General features: G+C 45.8%; 1 protein-coding gene across 1 annotated transcript in view; it reads left to right on the top strand.

Moving 5' to 3' along the window:
• Nucleotides 1-23,283, top strand: part of LOC139375798 (receptor-type tyrosine-protein phosphatase mu-like) — a 418,014-nt gene that overhangs the window by 215,598 nt on the left and 179,133 nt on the right. Inside the window, exons 13-16 of the mRNA XM_071117668.1 lie at nucleotides 7,293-7,329; nucleotides 9,374-9,448; nucleotides 15,116-15,251; nucleotides 20,196-20,225. Of these exons, the coding sequence (XP_070973769.1) occupies nucleotides 7,293-7,329; nucleotides 9,374-9,448; nucleotides 15,116-15,251; nucleotides 20,196-20,225 (278 nt within the window). The remainder of the gene's footprint in view (nucleotides 1-7,292; nucleotides 7,330-9,373; nucleotides 9,449-15,115; nucleotides 15,252-20,195; nucleotides 20,226-23,283) is intronic.

Raw genomic sequence — 23,283 nt, 5'->3', positions numbered from 1 at the left:
TATGACGGCTGCGTGGTCCCATGGTGTTTATACTTGCATACTATTGTTTGTACAGATGAACGTGGTGCCTTCAGGCGTTTGGAATTTGCTCCCAAATATGAACCAGACTTGTGGATGTCTACAATTTTTTTCTGAGGTCTTGGCTGATGTCTTTTGATTTTCCCATGATGTCAAGCAAAGAGACACTGAGTTTGAAGGTAGGCCTTGAAATACATCCACAGGTACACCTCCAATTGACTTAAATTATGTCAATTAGCCTATCAGAAGCTTCTAAAGCCTTGACATAATTTTCTGGAATTTTCCAATCAGTTTGAAGGCACAGTCAACTTAGTGTATGTAAACTTCAGACCCACTGGAATTGTGATACAGTGAATTATAAGTGAAATAATCTGTCTGTAAACAATTGTTGGAAAAATTACTTGTGTCATGCACAAAGTAGAAGTCCTAACCGACTTGACAAAAACTATAGTTTGTTATTAACAAGAAATGTGTGGAGTGGTTGAAAAATGAGTTTTAATGACTCCAACCTAAGTGTATGTAAACTTCCGACTTCAACTGTACATACATACATACAGTACCAGTCAAACGTTTGGACACACCTACTCATTCTAGGGTTTTTTTACTTTCTTTTTTCTGTTTTCTACATTGTAGAATAATATTGAAGACATCAAAACTATGAAATAGCACATATGGAATCATGTAGTAACCAAAAAAAGTGTTGAACAAATCAAAATATATTTTATATTTGAGATTATTCAAAGTAGCCACCCTTTTCCTTGATGACAGCTTTGCACACTCTTGGGATTCTCTCAACCAGCTTCATGAGGTAGTCACCTGGAATGCATTTAAATTAAAATGGTGTGCCTTGTTAAAAGTTAATTTGTTTAATTTCTTTCCTTCTTAATGCGTTTGAGCCAATCAGTTTTGATGTGACAAGGTAGGGGTGGTATACAGAAGATAGCCCTATTTGGTAAAAGAGCTAGACCATATTAGGGCAAGAACAAGAAGGTCAGTCAGGAACATTTGAAGAACTTTGAATGTTGCTTCAACTGCTACCGCAAAAAAAAAAAAAAACATCAAGAGCTGTGATGAAACTGTCTCTCATGAGGACCGCCAGAGAATAGGAAGACACAGAGTTACCTCTGCTGCAGAGGATAAGTTCATTAGAGTTAACTGGCTCTCATGAGGACCGCCACAGGAAAGGAAGACCCAGAGTTACCTCTGTTGCAGTGGATAAGTTCATTAGAGTCACCAGCCTCACAAATGTCAGCCCAAATAAATGCTTCACAGAGTTCAAGTAACAGACTCATCTCAACATCAACTGTTCAGAGGAGACTGTGTGAATCAGGCCTTCATGGTCAAATTGCTGCAAAGAAACCACTGCTAAAGGACACCAATAAGAAAAATAAACTTGCTTAGGCCAGGAAACACGAGCAATGGACATCATTTTGGCTCCAACCTCTGTGTATTTGTGAGATACAGCGGAGGTTCCCACCGTGAAGCATGGAGGAGGAGGTGTGTGATGGTGTGGTGACTGTGATTTATTTAGAATCCAAGGCACACTTAACTAGCATAGTTGCCACAGCATTCTGCAGCGATACACCATCCCATCTGGTTTGGGCTTAGTGGGACTATCATTTGTTTTTCGTCAGGACAATGACCCAACTCATCTCCAGGCTGTGTAAGGGATATTTGACCAATAAGGAGAGTGATGGAGTGCTACATCAAATGACCTGGTCTCCACCATCACACGACCTCAACCCAATTGGTTACTGCTACAGGGCTGGGTTACTGCTACAGGGCTGGTTTACTGCTACAGGGCTGGGTTACTGCTACAGGGCTGGGTTACTGCTACAGGGCTGGGCTTAGTTTAGTAGAGGTTTTCACCTGCATCACCCAGCAAGTCTCCCTGCTTCTTCGAATGGAGACACACACGGAATCACCCTGCCTGCCTTTTCCAGTGGATCTCTACGCCTGACACCAGACAGTCTTTAATCAGTAGCGTTTTACAGAGCAGGCCGCTCCGGTCGGTCGGTCAGTTGTGGTGATGGGGATTGGTAGGAGGCAGGTTCAACAACAACAGGGTTGTGGATCCTTCAGAGTTCAGCCTCATGGCCTCTCTATCCTCTCTCTGTCGTCAAGTGGCACTTGGCCCTCTCCTCCTCTACTCCTCTCCTGCTCTCTACAAAGCAAAGCTAAGCCGAGGCAGAGGAAGAGAGTTCAATGGTGACTTGAAGAGATCTCAGATTGTGGTCTGGAATGATAATGGGCCCAAAACAGGGTTCTTAAAGAGCTACCACATGTCCTAGAGAGAGAGAGAGCGAGAGTGCGAGAGTGAGAGAGTGAGGGGAAGAGAAAATAAAATAAAAGAGGAGAGAGGGATAGCGAGAGATAAATAGAGAGGATGCAAAGCGAGAGCGAGAGATGGGATATATATACTGTATATATAGAGAGAGGGAGATAAAGGAGGGCCAGAGAGACAGATATTTTAGAGAGCTGGAGAAGGAAAGAGAGAACAGAGATGTTGGAGAGCTGGAGAAGGAGAGAGAGTGTAACGGTTTTCTTGACTTGAAGGAGAGGCGGACCAAAGCGCAGCGTGGTTATTTTGATTCATGTTTAATAAAGCACTTCACATGAACAAACTAACAAAAACAAGAAACGTGAAAACCCAAAACAGTCCTATCTGGTGCAAACACAGAGACAGGAACAATCACCCACAAACACACAGTTAAACCCAGGCTACCTAAGTATGATTCTCAATCATTCTCAACTAATGACACCTGCCTCTGATTGAGAACCATACTAGGCCGAAACATAGAAATACCCAAATCATAGAAAAACAAACAGACTGCCCACCCGAACTCACGCCCTGACCATACTAAAGAATGGCAAAACAAAGGCAATAAAGGTCAGAACGTGACAGTAACCCCCCCCCCCCCCCCCCCCCAAGGTGCGGACTCCGGCCGCAAAACCTTAACCTATAGGGGAGGGTCTGGGTGTGCGTCTGTCTGCGGTGGCGGCTCTGGAGCGGGACGCGGACCCCACTTCATCATCGTCTTAGTCCGCCTTATTGTCTGCTTCCGTGGCCTCCTAACCACGGCGACCCTTCTAAATGACCCCACTGGACAGAGGGGCAGCTCGGGACAGAGGGGCAGCTCAGGACAGAGGGGCAGTTCGGGACAGAGGGGCGGAAGCTCTGGACAGAGGGGCGGAAGCTCTGGACAGAGGGGCGGAAGCTCTGGACAAGAGGGGCTCTGGCGCCTCTGGGCTGAGGGGCTCTGGTGCCTCTGGGCTGAGGGGCTCTGGCACTGGCGGCCCCTGGCTGACTGGCGGCACTGGCGGCCCCTGGCTGACTGGCGGCACTGGCGGCCCCTGGCTGACTGGCTGACTGGCGGCCCCTGGCTGACTGGCGGCACTGGCGGCCCCTGGCTGACTGGCGGCACTGGCGGCCCCTGGCTGACTGGCGGCACTGGCGGCCCCTTGCAGACTGGCGGCACTGGCGGCTCCTTGCAGACTTGCGGCACTGGCGGCGCTGGGCAGACTGGCGGCGCTGGGCAGACGGGTGGCTCAGGCGGCGCTGGGCAGACGGGTGGCTCAGGCGGCGCTGGGCAGACGGGTGGCTCAGATGGCGCTGGGCAGACGGGTGGCTCAGATGGCGCTGGGCAGACGGGAAGCTCCGGCAACGCTGGAGAGGAAGGCTCTAGCAGCGCCGCAGAGGAGGGAGACTCCAGCTGCGCTGGAGAGGCGGGAGCACCTGTAGGGACAGCCTTGTGCGGGGGGCTGCCACCGGAGGGCTGGTGCGTGGAGGTGGTACCGGATAGACCGGACCGTGCAGGCGCACTGGAGCTCTTGAGCACCGAGCCTGCCCAACCTTACCCGGTTGAATGCTCCCGGTCGCCCTGCCAGTGCGGCGAGGTGGAATAGCCCGCACTGGGCTATGCAGGCGAACCGGGGACACCATGCGCAAGGTTGGTGCCATGTAAGCCGGCCCAAGGAGACGCACTGGAGACCAGATGCGTAGATCCGGCTTCATGGAACTTGGCTCAATGCTCACTCTAGCCCGGCCGATACGCGGAGCTGGTATGTACCGCACCGGGCTATGCACCCGCACCGGGGACACCGTGCGCTCCACAGCATAACACGGTGCCTGCCCGGTCTCTCTCGCCCCCCGGTAAGCACAGGAAGTTGGCGCAGGTCTCCTACCTGGCTTCGCCACACTTCCTGTGTGCCCCCCCCAATACATTTTTGGGGCTGACTCTCGGGCTTCCATCCACGCCGCCGTGCTGCCTCCTTATACCAGCGCCTCTCTGCCTTCGCCGCCTCCAGCTCTTCTTTGGGGCGACGATATTCTCCAGGCTGTGCCCAGGGTCCCTTTCCTTTCAATTCTTCCTCCCATGTCCATTCCTCCTCGCGCTGCTCCTGTTGCCGCTTCTCCTGCTGCTCCTTGGGACGGCGACACTCCCCTGGTTTTGCCCAGGGTCCTCTCCCGTCGAGGATTTCTTCCCAAGTCCAGAAGTCTTTATCGCGCTGCTCCTGCTGCTGCCCATTACCACGCCGCTTGGTCCTTTTGTGGTGGGTGATTCTGTAACGGTTTTCTTGACTTGAAGGAGAGGTTATTTTGATTCATGTTTAATAAAGCACTTCACATGAACAAACTAACAAAAACAAGAAATGTGAAAACCCAAAACAGCCCTATCTGGTGCAAACACAGAGACAGGAACAATCACCCACAAACACACAGTGAAACCCAGGCTACCTAAGTATGATTCTCAATCATTCTCAACTAATGACACCTGCCTCTGATTGAGAACCATACTAGGCCGAAATATAGAAATACCCAAATCATAGAAAAACAAACAGACTGCCCACCCCAACTCACGCCCTGACCATACTAAATAAATACAATACAAAGGAAATAAAGGTCAGAACGTGACAGAGAGAACAGCGATGTTAGAGAGCTGGAGAAGGAGAGAGAGAACAGAGAGGCAACACACGTGATAGAGGAAGGAGTTTACTCTCAGAAGAAAGTTAGTTACTCGTTCCAAAACTTTCTAGGGTGAATTGTAGAGTACCGTAATCAATTAGTTTAATCACGATCCAAACATTCCATCTGTACCTTGACTAACTGAATCAGGTGTATTAGTGCAGGGCTAGAACGAAACCCTGCACAGCAGGTATCTATCCAGGACTGAAGTTGAAAGAACCATGTTACTGTAGTCTGGATGGTCGCAAACTATTTAGAAAGAGGAGCCCACACCAAGCCAGGAACTGTAGACCCTGCCCAGACTGCTTAGAGACCTGGGAATTAAGGGCCAGCGTTCGGCAATCAAAGCTGTATCGGAGGCGGCAGAAGGCAGCAGTCAGTGGCTCTGGATGAAGAGGAAAGACCCCAGCTGGGCCCCGAAGTGAGAGGGCCAGGAGGTATGCGGTCAACAATGCTTGACTCAGGGAGGAGGACGCCCCTGCCATGCATGGCCAACATGGGATGTTGGCTATCAACAACAAGGCAACTCCTATGACTAATTGGGAATGGGACACAAGCGTATTGATTGATTACCCTGTCGCTGGCCGCCTTTGGGGAGGGTGTATAGTGTGAAAGGCCAAAACACCCTAGGAACCAAAGGTACACTACTGACGATGCGCTCCCCAAATTTCATTAACTCTTGGAAGTGCTTTTTATTTGTATTTATTTTACCAGGCAAGTCAGTTAAGAACAAATTCTTATTTACAATGACGGCCTAGGAACAGACGTCTGAACACTGACGCAGAACGACAGATTTGTACCTTGTCAGCTCGGGGATTTGAACTTGCAACCTTCCGGTTACAAGTCCACCGCTCTAACCACTAGGCTACCCTGCCACTTGCACAAAGGATAGTAACATCTCATCCTGTGTTCTTGGAATCTGTCAACACCTGTCAGTGGGGGATACGGTGGGAGTCAGGACCCTTAGTATGTATAGAGCGGTGTTCACATCCCATAATCAAACTGTCACCAGGGAACTCTACTTTAGACTCAAATAAAGAAGACCATAGATTCTCCAAGCTGTAAAAATCAGGGTGTCAGAGGTTGGTTGTATTAAACTAGGGTATGTAATGGGGTCTCAGAGGTTGGTTGTATTAAACTAGGGTATTTAGAGGTGTCTCAGAGGTTGGTTGTATTAAACTAGGGTATGTAATGGGGTCTCAGAGGTTGGTTGTATTAAACTAGGGTATTTAGAGGTGTCTCAGAGGTTAGTTGTATTAAACTAGGGTATGTAATGGGGTCTCAGAGGTTGGTTGTATTAAACTAGGGTATTTAATGGGGAGTCAGAGGTTGGTTGTATTAAACTAGGGTATTTAATGGGGAGTCAGAGGTTGGTTGTATTAAACTAGGGTATTTAATGGGGAGTCAGAGGTTGGTTGTATTAAACTAGGGTATTTAATGGGGAGTCAGAGGTTGGTTGTATTAAACTAGGGTATTTAATGGGGAGTCAGAGGTTGGTTGTATTAAACTAGGGTATTTAAATGGGGTCTCAGTCTTATACAGTTCTACCCCATATCTGTTCTTGTCCAACTGTCAGAGAACGCCTGATGTTTTGATTAACACAGGTCAGAGGTCATCGCAACACTTCAATATGTTAAAACATGTTCAACCTCTGAACTGCCTGGCTAATTGATGTGTGATTCATTTGTTTGGTCGCCTACCGTTTTCAATAGAAATGGAGCACTTAGTGAACCAAGGTCCAACAGAAAGACTGAGCTGGGTGAATTAATTGTGAGTATTGAATTCATTCAATGCTCGGTTGGATCGTCTCAAACTGTTAATGTGAAATCTTTTTAATGTGTTTGGTGAAAGAGGAGCGGCTGCAAAAAAGCCACAAGGTTCAGACATACAATACACACACACACACACACACACACACACACACACACACACACACACACACACACACACACACACACACACACACACACACACAGACACACACAGGCGCACACACACACACACACGCACACACACGCACACACAGGCACACACACACGCACACACACACACACGCACACACACACACACAGGCACACACACACACACACACATACATCACATGTTGTTTTTATGGCCTTCTCATCCTCTCCTCTCTTCTGTCTGTCGATGGGACAATGCTGAAGAGAGGTCGCACACAGGGACGATGTGGTGTGTGTGTGTGTGCCTGTGTGTGTCTGTGTCTGTGTTTGTGTGTGTGTGTGTGTTATTATATGACTGCACATTAATATCTATCTGTTTTTTGTCTCTTCTTTCTCCTCTGACACAGGAGACCAAGATGGACTGTGTCCGCATCGCCACTAAAGGTAGGACATTGACTTACCAGGCCCATAATTCTGAAACTAGATGTGTTTACCAGGCCGATAATGCTGTAACTAGACATGTTTACCAGGCTGATAATGCTGAAACTAGACGTGTTTAGCTTTCTAACTTTACCTGCACACCTTTGAGAACTAACGTCATGAACCTGTTAAGCAGCGGTCTCTATATAGGAACACTGTTACCCGACAGACACAGAGAAACATCTTAGTCACACAGCCAGTCAACAGTGTGTTCTCACGTCTCAGAGACGCCAACCATGTACTCTGGCTTTGGGAACTTACTTATTTTTCTTGACACACACACACACACACACACACACACACACACACACGCAATCTCGCACACAGATACACATGTTGTTATTCTGCTTGTGTTAGCTACTCCAGACATCTTAAACACTTGATCAGGAGGGGGATTGATAACGCCTGGGGGAGAGCTGGTAACACTGCTCTGACACAGACACACACACAGCTCAGGGAAGCCCTGTCACATGCATCAGCTATGCTAGACAGACACAGCTTCACAATAGATTTCCTATTGAGTGAATGGATTGTGAAAAGAAGATCAGCCTCCTCTGCTTAATACATGAGGGCCCGTGGTATTGTTCACAAGGCAGACGGAATGCACTGGTACATGGAGTGGTAGATAGAGTTAGATTAAATTGTATCTAAAAGTGTTGGAATAATTCTAATGAGGTCAGACAGCTAACCACACAAGGTCAGACAGCTAACCACACAAGGTCAGACAGCTAACCACACAAGGTCAGACAGCTAACCACACAAGGTGGTAATAGGTTTAATGTATTTAGGTAAAATACAATGAATGTAGTTAGAGTAAGTAAGTAGTAAGTAGTTAGTATAGAGCTGAATGTTAGTGTAGAGCTGAAGGTTAGATATTAGTCCAGAGCTGAAGGTTAGATGTTAGTCTAGAGCTGTAGGGTAGATGTTAATCTAGAGCTGAAGGTTAGATGTTAGTCTAGAGCTGAAGGTTAGATGTTAGTGTAGACCTGTAGGTTAGTTGTTAGTATAGAGCTGAATGTTAGTGTAGAGCTGAAGGTTAGATGTTAGTCCAGAGCTGAAGGTTAGATGTTAGTCTATAGCTGAAGGTTAATGTCAGTCTAGAGCTGTAGGTTAGATGTCAGTCTAGAGCTGAAGGTTAGATGTCCGTGTAGAGTTGAAGGTTAATGTCAGTCTAGAGCTGAAGGTTAGATATCAGTCTAGAGCTGAAGGTTAGATGTCAGTCTAGAGCTGAAGGTTAGATGTCAGTGTAGAGCTGAAGGTTAGATAAAGCTCTTCTAACATTGAATGTTTCTTTATGCATTAATGTTGAACGATGACTGAGATTTTGTGACCTCTCTCTCTCTCACCCTCTCCATTTCCCCTCCTGTCTCTCCCCCTCCCCATCTCCCCTCTCATCTTCTCCCCTTTCTCTCCCCCTTTCCCCTCTCCCCTCTCCCCACCCTTTCCATTTCTCTCTATTTCTCCCCCCCCTCTCCCCACCCTCTCCATTTCTCTCTATTTCTACCCCTCCCCTTCTCTCTCATCCTCTCAATTTATCTCCCCTCTCTCTGTCTCCCCCTCTCCTTATCCTCTCAATTTCTCTCCCCCTCTCCTCATCCTCTCCATTTCTCTCCCTCTCCCCTCTCTCTGTCTCTCTGTCTCTCCCCCCTCTCCCCACCCTCTCTTTCTCCCCCTCTCCCTCTTTCCACCCTCTCCATTTCTCTCCATTTCTCTCTATTTCCCCCCCTCTTCCCACCCTCTCCATTTCTCTCTATTTCTCCCCCTCTTCCCACCCTCTCCATTTCTCTCCCCCTCCCCTCTCTCTGTCTCTCCCCCCTCTCCCCACCCTCTCTATTTCTCCCCCTCTCCCTCTTCCCACCCTCTCCATTTCTCTCTATTTCTCCCCCTCTCCCTCTCCCCACCCTATCCATTTCTCTCCCCCCTTCCCCTCTCCCCACCCTCTCCATTTCTCTCTCATCCTCTCCCCCTCCCCCCTCTCTGCATGACACTGTGTGCCTCCTCCTCTCAGCTGCCATACTGGTGACCCAGCTCACGACTCCGTACCTCCGCATCGTACCAGCAGCTGGTGACGACCAACTAACAGGTTAGATTCTCTGCTCATGTTTCCAGTAGAGGTTGTAACATGTACTGTCCTGTTCTCCCAGCCTAAGTGCCTGGTTCTGAGATACTGGTGTACAGCTATAAGGGCTATGTCTATTTCTTCAGTTGTCTGTGTTTTGTTTGTGGTGTTTGTTGTGTTTGTTTTGTTTGTGGTGTGTGTTTGTGGTGTTTGTTTTGTTTGTGGTGTTTGTTGTGTTTGTTGTGTTTGTTTTGTTTGTGGTGTTTGTGGTGTTTGTTGTGTTTGTTGTGTTTGTTTTGTTTGTTGTGTTTGTTGTGTTTGTTTTGTTTGTTTTGTTTGTTGTGTTTGTGGTGTTTGTAGTGTTTGTTGTTTGTTTTGTTTGTTGTGTTTGTTTTGTTTGTTGTGTTTGTTGTGTTTGGTTTGTTTGTTTTGTTTGTTGTGTTTGTTGTGTTTGTTTTGTTTGTAGTGTTTGTTGTTTGTTTTGTTTGTTGTGTTTGTGGTGTTTGTAGTGTTTGTTGTTTGTTGTGTTTGTGGTGTTTGTGGTGTTTGTGGTGTTTGTTTTGTTTGTTGTGTTTGTGGTGTTTGTAGTGTTTGTTGTTTGTTTTGTTTGTTGTGTTTGTTTTGTTTGTTGTGTTTGGTTTGTTTGTTTTGTTTGTTGTGTTTGTTGTGTTTGTTGTGTTTGTTTTGTTTGTTTTGTTTGTTGTGTTTGTGGTGTTTGTAGTGTTTGTTGTTTGTTTTGTTTGTTGTGTTTGTTTTGTTTGTTGTGTTTGTTGTGTTTGGTTTGTTTGTTTTGTTTGTTGTGTTTGTTGTGTTTGTTTTGTTTGTAGTGTTTGTTGTTTGTTTTGTTTGTTGTGTTTGTGGTGTTTGTAGTGTTTGTTGTTTGTTGTGTTTGTGGTGTTTGTGGTGTTTGTGGTGTTTGTTGTGTTTGTTGTGTTTGTTTTGTTTGCTGTGTTTGTTGTGTTTGTTTTGTTTGTTTTGTTTGTTGTGTTTGTTGTGTTTGTTTTGTTTGTAGTGTTTGTTGTTTGTTTTGTTTGTTGTGTTTGTAGTGTTTGTTGTTTGTTTTGTTTGTTGTGTTTGTTTTGTTTGTTGTGTTTGTTGTGTTTGTTTTGTTTGTTTTGTTGTGTTAGTTGTGTTTGTTGTGTTAGTTGTGTTTGTTGTGTTTGTTTTGTTGTGTTAGTTGTGTTTGTTTTGTTGTGTTAGTTGTGTTTGTTGTGTTAGTTGTGTTTGTTGTGTTTGTGGTGTTTGTTGTGTTTGTGGTGTTTGTTGTGTTTGTGGTGTTTGTTGTGTTTGTGGTGTTTGTGGTGTTTGTGGTGTTTGTGGTGTTTGTGGTGTTGTGTTAGTTGTGTTTGTTGTGTTAGTTGTGTTTGTTGTGTTTGTGTTTGTGGTGTTTGTTGTGTTTGTTGTGTTTGTTGTGTTTGTGGTGTTTGTGGTGTTTGTTGTGTTTGTTGTGTTAGTGGTGTTAGTTGTGTTTGTGGTGTTTGTTGTGTTTGTGGTGTTTGTGGTGTTTGTTGTGTTTGTGGTGTTTGTTGTGTTTGTGGTGTTTGTGGTGTTTGTTGTGTTTGTGGTGTTTGTTGTGTTTGTGGTGTTTGTGGTGTTTGTGGTGTTTGTTGTGTTTGTGGTGTTTGTTGTGTTTGTGGTGTTTGTGGTGTTTGTGGTGTTTGTGGTGTTTGTGGTGTTGTGTTAGTTGTGTTTGTTGTGTTAGTTGTGTTTGTTGTGTTTGTGGTGTTTGTGGTGTTTGTTGTGTTTGTTGTGTTAGTGGTGTTAGTGTTTGTTGTTTGTTTTGTTTGTTGTGTTTGTAGTGTTTGTTGTTTGTTTTGTTTGTTGTGTTTGTTTTGTTTGTTGTGTTTGTTGTGTTTGTTTTGTTTGTTTTGTTGTGTTAGTTGTGTTTGTTGTGTTAGTTGTGTTTGTTGTGTTTGTTTTGTTGTGTTAGTTGTGTTTGTTTTGTTGTGTTAGTTGTGTTTGTTGTGTTAGTTGTGTTTGTTGTGTTTGTGGTGTTTGTTGTGTTTGTGGTGTTTGTTGTGTTTGTGGTGTTTGTTGTGTTTGTGGTGTTTGTGGTGTTTGTGGTGTTTGTGGTGTTTGTGGTGTTGTGTTAGTTGTGTTTGTTGTGTTAGTTGTGTTTGTTGTGTTTGTGGTGTTTGTGGTGTTTGTTGTGTTTGTTGTGTTTGTGGTGTTTGTTGTGTTTGTGGTGTTTGTGGTGTTTGTTGTGTTTGTGGTGTTTGTTGTGTTTGTGGTGTTTGTGGTGTTTGTTGTGTTTGTGGTGTTTGTGGTGTTTGTGGTGTTTGTGGTGTTAGTTGTGTTTGTTGTGTTTGTGGTGTTTGTTGTGTTTGTGGTGTTTGTGGTGTTTGTGTGTTTGTGTTTGTTGTGTTTGTGTGTTTGTTGTGTTGTGTTTGTGGTGTGTGTTGTGTTTGTGGTGTTTGTTGTGTTTGTTGTTGTGTTTGTTGTGTTTGTGGTGTTTGTTGTGTTTGTGGTGTTTGTGGTGTTTGTTGTGTTTGTGGTGTTTGTTGTGTTTGTGGTGTTTGTTGTGTTTGTGGTGTTTGTGGTGTTTGTTGTGTTTGTGGTGTTTGTTGTGTTTGTGGTGTTTGTTGTGTTTGTGGTGTTAGTTGTGTTTGTTGTGTTTGTGGTGTTTGTTGTGTTTGTGGTGTTTGTTGTGTTTGTGGTGTTTGTTGTGTTTGTTGTGTTTGTTGTGTTTGTGGTGTTTGTGGTGTTTGTGGTGTTTGTTGTGTTTGTGGTGTTTGTTGTGTTTGTGGTGTTGTGTTAGTTGTGTTTGTTGTGTTAGTTGTGTTTGTTGTGTTTGTGGTGTTTGTGGTGTTTGTTGTGTTTGTTGTGTTAGTTGTGTTTGTTGTGTTTGTGGTGTTTGTTGTGTTTGTGGTGTTTGTGGTGTTTGTTGTGTTTGTGGTGTTTGTTGTGTTTGTGGTGTTTGTTGTGTTTGTGGTGTTTGTGGTGTTTGTTGTGTTTGTGGTGTTTGTTGTGTTTGTGGTGTTTGTTGTGTTTGTGGTGTTGTGTTAGTTGTGTTTGTTGTGTTAGTTGTGTTTGTTGTGTTTGTGGTGTTTGTGGTGTTTGTTGTGTTTGTTGTGTTAGTGGTGTTAGTTGTGTTTGTGGTGTTTGTTGTGTTTGTGGTGTTTGTGGTGTTTGTTGTGTTTGTGGTGTTTGTTGTGTTTGTGGTGTTTGTGGTGTTTGTGGTGTTTGTTGTGTTTGTGGTGTTTGTTGTGTTTGTGGTGTTTGTGGTGTTTGTGGTGTTTGTGGTGTTAGTTGTGTTTGTTGTGTTTGTGGTGTTTGTTGTGTTTGTGGTGTTTGTGGTGTTTGTTGTGTTTGTGGTGTTTGTTGTGTTTGTTGTGTTAGTTGTGTTTGTTGTGTTTGTGGTGTTTGTTGTGTTTGTGGTGTTTGTGGTGTTTGTTGTGTTTGTGGTGTTTGTTGTGTTTGTGGTGTTTGTTGTGTTTGTGGTGTTTGTGGTGTTTGTTGTGTTTGTGGTGTTTGTTGTGTTTGTGGTGTTTGTTGTGTTTGTGGTGTTAGTTGTGTTTGTTGTGTTTGTGGTGTTTGTTGTGTTTGTGGTGTTTGTTGTGTTTGTGGTGTTTGTTGTGTTTGTTGTGTTTGTTGTGTTTGTGGTGTTTGTGGTGTTTGTGGTGTTTGTTGTGTTTGTGGTGTTTGTTGTGTTAGTTGTGTTTGTGGTGTTTGTGGTGTTTGTGGTGTTTGTTGTGTTTGTGGTGTTTGTTGTGTTTGTTGTGTTTGTTGTGTTTGTGGTGTTTGTGGTGTTTGTGGTGTTTGTTGTGTTTGTTGTGTTTGTTGTGTTTGTTGTGTTTGTTGTGTTTGTGGTGTTTGTTGTGTTTGTGGTGTTTGTGGTGTTTGTGGTGTTTGTTGTGTTTGTGGTGTTTGTGGTGTTTGTGGTGTTTGTGGTGTTTGTTGTGTTTGTTGTGTTTGTTGTGTTTGTGGTGTTTGTTGTGTTTGTGGTGTTTGTTGTGTTTGTGGTGTTTGTGGTGTTTGTGGTGTTTGTTGTGTTTGTGGTGTTTGTTGTGTTTGTTGTGTTTGTTGTGTTTGTGGTGTTTGTGGTGTTTGTGGTGTTTGTTGTGTTTGTGGTGTTTGTTGTGTTTGTGGTGTTTGTGGTGTTTGTGGTGTTTGTGGTGTTTGTTGTGTTTGTGGTGTTTGTTGTGTTTGTTGTGTTTGTTGTGTTTGTGGTGTTTGTGGTGTTAGTTGTGTTTGTTGTGTTTGTGGTGTTTGTGGTGTTTGTTGTGTTTGTGGTGTTTGTTGTGTTTGTGGTGTTTGTGGTGTTTGTGGTGTTTGTGGTGTTTGTGGTGTTTGTTGTGTTTGTGGTGTTTGTGGTGTTTGTTGTGTTTGTGGTGTTTGTTGTGTTTGTGGTGTTTGTTGTGTTTGTGGTGTTTGTGGTGTTTGTTGTGTTTGTGGTGTTAGTTGTGTTTGTTGTGTTTGTGGTGTTTGTGGTGTTTGTTGTGTTTGTGGTGTTTGTGGTGTTTGTGGTGTTTGTGGTGTTTGTTGTGTTTGTGGTGTTTGTGGTGTTTGTGGTGTTTGTGGTGTTTGTGGTGTTTGTGGTGTTTGTTTTGTTTGTGGTGTTTGTTGTGTTTGTTGTGTTTGTTGTGTTTGTTGTGTTTGTGGTGTTTGTGGTGTTTGTGGTGTTTGTGGTGTTTGTTGTGTTTGTGGTGTTTGTTGTGTTTGTTGTGTTTGTGGTGTTTGTGGTGTTTGTGGTGTTTGTGGTGTTTGTTGTGTTTGTGGTGTTTGTTGTGTTTGTTGTGTTTGTTTTGTTTGTTTTGTTTGTGGTGTTTGTTGTTTGTTGTGTTTGTGGTTTTTGTGGTGTTTGTGGTGTTTGTTCCCTTTCATTAAATATGTAAAATATTATATCAATAATATCATATTTTTTCCGTTTTGTATTTAGGGTCTGATGCTGTAGCTATGACAGGACTAAGCATTTTAAATACATTATCTCCTGTGTTCTTCATCATACACAGTAGATCTGTGTATCTTTCCTGACATCCGACACCAATATCCCTAGACTGATACTAGAGGTGTAGGGGAGGGGGGGGGGTAATACTAGCATCCTAAACAGGTCCGTTTGTGTGATATAGTATCGTAGTACTGGTGTGGTTAAAAGACTCTTGCAGTAAAATCTCTCTTTTGTTTCATGTATTTGGCCGTAGAACTGCTACTGTAACTTGTGTGACTTCTTGAAACCTTAATTCAACCTCCATATGGGGATGAAATGGAGAAACCGCCCCCGCCTGTTTCAGCAGTAAACTGTGTTATCTTCTATAGGGATTCAACAGTACACTATATCAATATTCAACCGTTATCGATAACCTGTCTTCCCGAAAAAAGTCAATAGAGTCAGTCTAACAGGACGTGTTAGAGCAGATTGGTTATAAATACATGTTCTACTGACTGACTGACTAACTGGCTGACTGGTTGGCTGGCTGACTGGTTGGCGGGCTGGCTGACTGGCTGGCTGGCTGACTGCCTGGCTGGTTGGCTGACTGACTGGCTGGCTGACTACCTGGCTGGCTGGCTGGCTGGCTGGCTGGCTGGCTGGGTGGGTGGCTGACTGGCTGGCTGGCTGACTGGCTGGCTGACTGTAACACCAGGAGCCATTGAGACATTACACCTCATGTTTAGAAAGATAGATGTGTTGGTCTGCTTGTTGTCGTTTATGTTGTTTGTTTGTTTGTTGTTGTTGTGTTGTGGATAATATAGGAGCGGCCACCCATAAGCCTGACGCGGTAGAGCCAGAGAAACAGACTGACCACACAGTGAAGATAGCCGGAGTCATCGCTGGCATCCTCCTCTTCGTCATTATCTTCCTCGGAGTCGTCCTCCTCGTGAAGAAAAGGTCAGCCATTTTGTACATAAGCGCTACACGTTGTGTTTTACCACGATGCCAATATGACACAGTCAGACAAACTGCTGAGAACTAACATTTAGTTTACACATTATTCCATAAACACAATATGAGATACATTTGGACATCTTGCTCGTTTATATTTCTCGTCTCTAAGAACAAGACTTTTGTTGTTACTCCCCTTTTTCGTTTTTTCGCCCTGCAGTGGCAGCGTCGCTGTGGAATGTAAATAATTAATTTGATTATGTTGATACGCTACATTACGGCTGTTTACGGCTAAATGAGAAACGGTTTGCTATGAAAGATGAATGTCTCCCAAGGCCCCATCATACAACAGGCATTTAAACTAACCCCCAACCCCATTCAATGACACTGGGTTGGGGATAGGAGGGAAAAGGGAGAGGCCTATAGAAGGGAAGATAAAGAAGAGGAGATAAGTAGGAAATAATGAGAGAGAGAGAGAGAGAGAGCCTAGAGAGAGAGAGACTAGAGAGAGAGACAGAGCCTAGAGAGAGAGAGAGCCTAGAGAGAGAGAGAGAGAGAGCCTAGAGAGAGAGAGAGCCTAGAGAGAGAGCGAGAGAGAGATAGACTAGAGAGAGAGAGATCCTAGAGAGAGAGAGATCCTAGAGAGAGAGAGAGCCTAGAGAGAGAGAGAGAGAGCCTAGAGAGAGAGAGCCTAGAGAGAGAGAGAGAGCGAGACTAGAGAGAGCGAGACTAGAGAGAGCGAGACTAGAGAGAGAGAGAGAGCCTAGAGAGAGAGAGAGCCTAGAGAGAGAGAGAGAGAGAGCCTAGAGAGAGAGCCTAGAGAGAGAGAGAGAGAGAGCCTAGAGAGAGAGAGAGACTAGAGAAAGATCAAATCCCCGAGCTGACAAGGTAAAAATCTGAACAAGGCAGTTAACCCATTGTTCCCCGGTAGGCCGTCATTGTAAATGCGAATTTGTTCTTAATTGACTTGCCTAGTTAAGAAAAAAAGGTGAGGCAAGGAGAGAGCTTTTCTATATGTAGTGCAGCTTCAGGTACTATAGATACTATACGGGAGGAGGGCTTCAGGTACTATATATACTATACGGGAGGAGGGCTTCAGGTACTATAGATACTATACGGGAGGAGGGCTTCAGGTACTATATATACTATACGGGAGGAGGGCTTCAGGTACTATAGATACTATACGGGAGGAGGGCTTCAGGTACCATAGATAATATACGGGAGGAGGGCTTCAGGTACCATAGATACTATACGGGAGGAGGGCTTCAGGTACCATAGATACTATACGGGAGGAGGGCTTCAGGTACTATATATACTATACGGGAGGAGGGCTTCAGGTACTATAGATACTATACGGGAGGAGGGCTTCAGGTACCATAGATAATATACGGGAGGAGGGCTTCAGGTACTATATATACTATACGGGAGGAGGGCTTCAGGTACTATATATACTATACGGGAGGAGGGCTTCAGGTACTATAGATACTATACGGGAGGAGGGCTTCAGGTACTATAGATAATATACGGGAGGAGGGCTTCAGGTACTATATATACTATACGGGAAGAGGGCTTCAGGTACTATATATACTATACGGGAGGAGGGCTTCAGGTACTATAGATACTATACGGGAGGAGGGCTTCAGGTACTATAGATACTATACGGGAGGAGGGCTTCAGGTACTATATATACTATACGGGAGGAGGGCTTCAGGTACTATAGATAATATACGGGAGGAGGGCTTCAGGTACTATATATACTATACGGGAAGAGGGCTTCAGGTACTATATATACTATACGGGAGGAGGGCTTCAGGTACTATAGATACTATACGGGAGGAGGGCATCAGGTACTATAGATACTATACGGGAGGAGGGCTTCAGGTACTATAGATACTATACGGGAGGAGGGCTTCAGGTACTATAGATACTATACGGGAGGAGGGCTTCAGGTACTATAGATACTATACGGGAGGAGGGCTTCAGGTACTATAGATACTATACGGGAGGAGGGCTTCAGGTACTATATATACTATACGGGAGGAGGGCTTCAGGTACTATAGATACTATACGGGAGGAGGGCTTCAGGTACGATAGATACTATACGGGAGGAGGGCTTCAGGTACTATAGATACTATACGGGAGGAGGGCTTCAGGTACTATAGATACTATACGGGAGGAGGGCTTCAGGTACTATATATACTATACGGGAGGAGGGCTTCAGGTACTATAGATACTATACGGGAGGAGGGCTTCAGGTACGATAGATACTATACGGGAGGAGGGCTTCAGGTACTATAGATACTATACGGGAGGAGGGCTTCAGGTACTATAGATACTATACGGGAGGAGGGCTTCAGGTACTATAGATACTATACGGGAGGAGGGCTTCAGGTACTATAGATACTATACGGGAGGAGGGCTTCAGGTACTATAGATACTATACGGGAGGAGGGCTTCAGGTACTATAGATACTATACGGGAGGAGGGCTTCAGGTACTATAGATACTATACGGGAGGAGGGCTTCAGGTACTATAGATACTATACGGGAGGAGGGCTTCAGGTACTATAGATACTATACGGGAGGAGGGCTTCAGGTACTATAGATACTATACGGGAGGAGGGCTTCAGGTACTATAGATACTATACAGGAGGAGGGCTTCAAGTACTATAGATACTATACGGGAGGAGGGCTTCAGGTACTATAGATACTATACGGGAGGAGGGCTTCAGGTACTATAGATACTATACGGGAGGAGGGCTTCAGGTACTATAGATACTATACGGGAGGAGGGCTTCAGGTACTATAGATACTATACGGGAGGAGGGCTTCTCCAAGTCTCCAATCTGGGAAGATGAAGCTCAGCAAATATCAAAGCTCTTTTGTATACACCCAGGCCTGAAATATCCAGTTTATTGACTTTTTATCTTGTCGTTGTTGTGTTGTCCATAATATAGGAGCGGCCATAAGCCTGACGCGGTATTTCTCTACATGAGTTGGGTGTGCTCTGAAGATTATGTCCCAAATGACACACTACTCCCTGTATAGGGCACTACTGATGATCAACGGTAGTGCACTATATAGTGAATATGCTGACATTTGAGACGCAAACTAGTTTACTGCATTCAGTATCTGTACCGAAAGGAATGCCGAGGTGGAAAACGCCATGACAACAGCGAGGAGGGAGAGGGGGGAGGGATGGGGGGGGGACTAATTTATTGTCTGTACAATTCCAACCTAACTTTTAGATTGATGTCCGTGTAGAACATGTACACGTTCTATATTTCTGTTCTTCTTTTACCATTTCACATTGCTTGACAGTGTTTTTTTGTTACGGTGTGAGTTACTAAAACAGTCGTGATATTTCATTGAAAATTATTTTCTGTTTGCCTTGTTTAAATGAGATAGAGACGGTCAAGGGAGATGAATTCATTGTATCCATTATGATCTCATTTAGAATCATTCTCTTAGAATTACAACCATGTAAAGAAATTCTAAGTTCTGATTTAGAACTAACCTCGGAGGTTACAATGTTCATTTCCCTTTCGTCTACAGACATCTACGGTGACAAAATGCAGGCCTCCAATATCCTGGCAGTGTTATTAGTATTCCTTTAGCTGCGGCGAACACCGACAAATACGAAAAGAGGAAAACAAATAGCGTTTGTAATGAGATGGAAATGATTTGTGTACATGTATGTGTACGTGGCTGAAGGATCATTCTGCAGCAGGTAGCCGAGTGGTTTGAACGAAAGAGAGAACAAAAGCAGGACCCTGTTGTTTATCAGAGTATATATATATACGAAGAGGCAGCATTCAGAAATATATGTGACGTGGCATCAGTGTTTAACACGTCTTATACAGAACTGATTTCTTTGTGTAAATTAGCTAACTGGTTCCGAGTTCCCAACATGACCTGTAGTCCAAATGTATGAGCATATGTCTATCTATCTCGACCAAGAGTCAGCGTACATAACACCAAGCTACCACCTTACTCCTCACTATAACTGTACTCTACCTTAACGTTTCCCTTCTACATGCCTGTCTGTCTGCCTGCCTGTCTGCCTGCCTGCCTGTCTGTCTCTCTGTCTGCCTGCCTGTCTGTCTCTCTGTCTGCCTGTCTATCTGCCTGTCTGTCTGCCTGTCTGTCTGCCTGTCTGCCTGCCTACATGCCTGTCTGCCTGCCTGCCTGCCTGCCTGCCTGCCTGCCTGCCTGCCTGCCTGTCTGTCTGCCTTCCTGCCTGTCTGTCTGTCTGTCTGTCTGTCTGTCTGTCTGTCTGCCTGAAGTGCATGCCTTCCTGCCTGCCTGCCTGCCTGTCTGCCTGTCTGTCTGTCTGCCTGCCTACATGCCTGTCTGCCTGCCTGTCTGCCTACATGCCTGTCTGTCTGCCTGCCTGTCTGCCTGTCTGCCTGCCTGTCTGCCTGCCTGTCTGCCTGCCTGTCTGTCTGCCTGTCTGTCTGTCTGTCTGTCTGCCTGCCTGTCTGTCTGCCTGCCTGCCTGCCTGGCTGTCTGTCTGTCTGCCTGCCTGTCTGCCTGCCTGTCTGCCTGCCTGTCTGAATGCCTGTCTGCCTGTCTGTCTGTCTGCCTGCCTGCCTGCCTGCCTGTCTGCCTGCCTGTCTGCCTGCCTGTCTGCCTGCCTGCCTGTCTGCCTGCCTGTCTGTCTGCCTGCCTGCCTGTCTGCCTGCCTGTCTGTCTGCCTGCCTGTCTGCCTGTCTGTCTGCCTGCCTGTCTGCCTGCCTGTCTGTCTGCCTGCCACCCACCATATCTGTTTTTTGTCCATTTTATCAATTTTTTCTAACATTAATATATATTTACTTTTTCTTTCCTTCATTTCATGTTCCGTCCCTCCGTCCCGCCGTCCTCCACTGCTTATATCCAACCACCACCTCACCTAACCACGTACCACCTCATCTACCACGTACCACCTCACCTACCACGTACCACTGGGCAGAAGAACCTACCACTCCTACACTTACTATCTGTAAGTAAACACTTCAACGTAACAGTGTTGGTGCTTTTGCTTTACGACCGTTTATCATCGAGACCTGTGCCCGTGCACGAGAGAGACCTGTGCCCGTGCACGAGAGAGACCTGGGCCCGTGCACGAGAGAGACCTGTGCCCGTGCACGAGAGAGACCTGTGCCCGTGCACGAGAGAGACCTGGGCCCGTGCACGAGAGAGACCTGGGTCCGTGCACGAGAGACCTGAAACCATGACATTCTCATTTGTTTCACAGACCTGAGTCCGTGCACGAGAGAAACCATGACATTCTCATCTGTTTCACATACCTGAGTCCATGCACGAGAGAAACCATGACATTCTCATCTGTTTTACAGACCTGAGTCCGTGCACGAGAGAAACCATGACATTCTCATCTGTTTCACAGACCTGAGTCCGTGCACGAGAGAAACCATGACATTCTCATCTGTTTCACAGACCTGAGTCCGTGCACGAGAGAAACCATGACATTCTCATCTGTTTCACAGACCTGAGTCCGTGCACGAGAGAAACCATGACATTCTCATCTGTTTCACAGACCTGAGTCCGTGCACGAGAGAAACCATGACATTCTCATCTGTTTCACAGACCTGAGTCCGTGCACGAGAGAAACCATGACATTCTGATCTGTTTCACAGACCTGAGTCCGTGCACGAGAGAAACCATGACATTCTCATCTGTTTCACAGACCTGAGTCCGTGCACGAGAGAAACCATGACATTCTGATCTGTTTCACAGACCTGAGTCCGTGCACGAGAGAAACCATGACATTCTCATCTGTTTCACAGACCTGAGTCCGTGCACGAGAGAAACCATGACATTCTGATCTGTTTCACAGACCTGAGTCCGTGCACGAGAGAAACCATGACATTCTCATCTGTTTCACAGACCTGAGTCCGTGCACGAGAGAAACCATGACATTCTGATCTGTTTCACAGACCTGAGTCCGTGCACGAGAGAAACCATGACATTCTGATCTGTTTCACAGACCTGAGTCCGTGCACGAGAGAAACCATGACATTCTCATCTGTTTCACAGACCTGAGTCCGTGCACGAGAGAAACCATGACATTCTGATCTGTTTCACAGACCTGAGTCCGTGCACGAGAGAAACCATGACATTCTGATCTGTTTCACAGACCTGAGTCCGTGCACGAGAGAAACCATGACATTCTGATCTGTTTCACAGACCTGAGTCCGTGCACGAGAGAAACCATGACATTCTCATCTGTTTCACAGACCTGAGTCCGTGCACGAGAGAAACCATGACATTCTCATCTGTTTCACAGACCTGAGTCCGTGCACGAGAGAAACCATGACATTCTCATCTGTTTCACAGACCTGAGTCCGTGCACGAGAGAAACCATGACATTCTCATCTGTTTCACAGACCTGAGTCCGTGCACGAGAGAAACCATGACATTCTCATCTGTTTCACAGACCTGAGTCCGTGCACGAGAGAAACCATGACATTCTCATCTGTTTCACAGACCTGAGTCCGTGCACGAGAGAAACCATGACATTCTCATCTGTTTCACAGACTTGGGTTGAACTCATTGAGATACGTTTGATTGAATATTCCCCTGTATAGTAAAAAGCTAATTGTCTCCAAAGCAACTCAGTATTTGCATGAGAAGAACCATGTCATTCCAATGTCTACCATGCTTTAGTTTCTGACAGAGATTCTGAAGGACTCTTATATTTTCCCCTTGATGATCAGATTGTCACACTTTGACAATTGCTTATGAATGATTTTTGAAGCATTTATAGTAAGGCCTTATAAAGAGTACATCATGGAGATCTTATAGAGGCCTGAAGTATCTAAAATAGACATCTATCAATCCCAGAACTGACTGGCCTGGTCAAACAAACTGTATGCTTGAAGTGAAACCGAATGTGAGCTATCACGAGATCAGGATGGTTTCAGTAGGATAGGTCCTGTGGTTCAGTAGGTAGAGCATGGGTCCTGTGGTTCAGTAGGTAGAGCATGGGTCCTGTGGTTCAGTCGGTAGAGCATGGGTCCTGTGGTTCAGTAGGTAGAGCATGGGTCCTGTGGTTCAGTTGGGAGAGCATGGGTCCTGTGGTTCAGTAGGTAGAGCATGGGTCCTGTGGTTCAGTCGGTAGAGCATGGGTCCTGTGGTTCAGTCGGTAGAGCATGGGTCCTGGGGTTCAGTCGGTAGAGCATGGGTCCTGTGGTTCAGTAGGTAGAGCATGGGTCCTGTGGTTCAGTCGGTAGAGCATGGGTCCTGTGGTTCAGTCGGTAGAGCATGGGTCCAGTGGTTCAGTAGGTAGAGCATGGGTCCTGTGGTTCAGTCGGTAGAGCATGGGTCCTGTGGTTCAGTCGGTAGAGCATGGGTCCTGTGGTTCAGTCGGTAGAACATGGGTCCTGTGGTTCAGTAGGTAGAGCATGGGTCCTGTGGTTCAGTCGGTAGAGCATGGGTCCTGTGGTTCAGTCGGTAGACCATGGGTCCTGTGGTTCAGTCGGTAGAGCATGGGTCCTGTGGTTCAGTCGGTAGAGCATGGGTCCTGTGGTTCAGTCGGTAGAGCATGGGTCCTGTGGTTCAGTAGGTAGAGCATGGGTCCTCTGTCTCAATCGGTAGAGCATGGGTCCTGTGGTTCAGTCGGTAGAGCATGGGTCCTGTGGTTCAGTCGGTAGAGCATGGGTCCTGTGGTTCAGTCGGTAGAGCATGGGTCCTGTGGTTCAGTCGGTAGAGCATGGGTCCTGTGGTTCAGTAGGTAGAGCATAGGTCCTGTGGTTCAGTAGGTAGAGCATAGGTCCTGTGGTTCAGTCGGTAGAGCATGGGTCCTGTGGTTCAGTAGTTAGAGCATGGGTCCTCTGTCTCAATCGGTAGAGCATGGGTCCTGTGGTTCAGTCGGTAGAGCATGGGTCTTGTGGTTCAGTCGGTAGAGCATGGGTCCTGTGGTTCAGTAGGTAGAGCATGGGTCCTCTGTCTCAATCGGTAGAGCATGGGTCCTGTGGCTCAGTCGGTAGAGCATGGGTCCTCTGTCTCAATCGGTAGAGCATGGGTCCTCTGTCTCAGTC

This window comes from Oncorhynchus clarkii, chromosome 20 (genome assembly GCF_045791955.1).
Source record: "Oncorhynchus clarkii lewisi isolate Uvic-CL-2024 chromosome 20, UVic_Ocla_1.0, whole genome shotgun sequence".
NCBI lineage: Eukaryota > Metazoa > Chordata > Actinopteri > Salmoniformes > Salmonidae > Oncorhynchus > Oncorhynchus clarkii.
The sequence above is the reverse complement of the archived record's forward strand: the minus strand, read 5'-3'. Positions and strand labels throughout refer to the sequence as shown.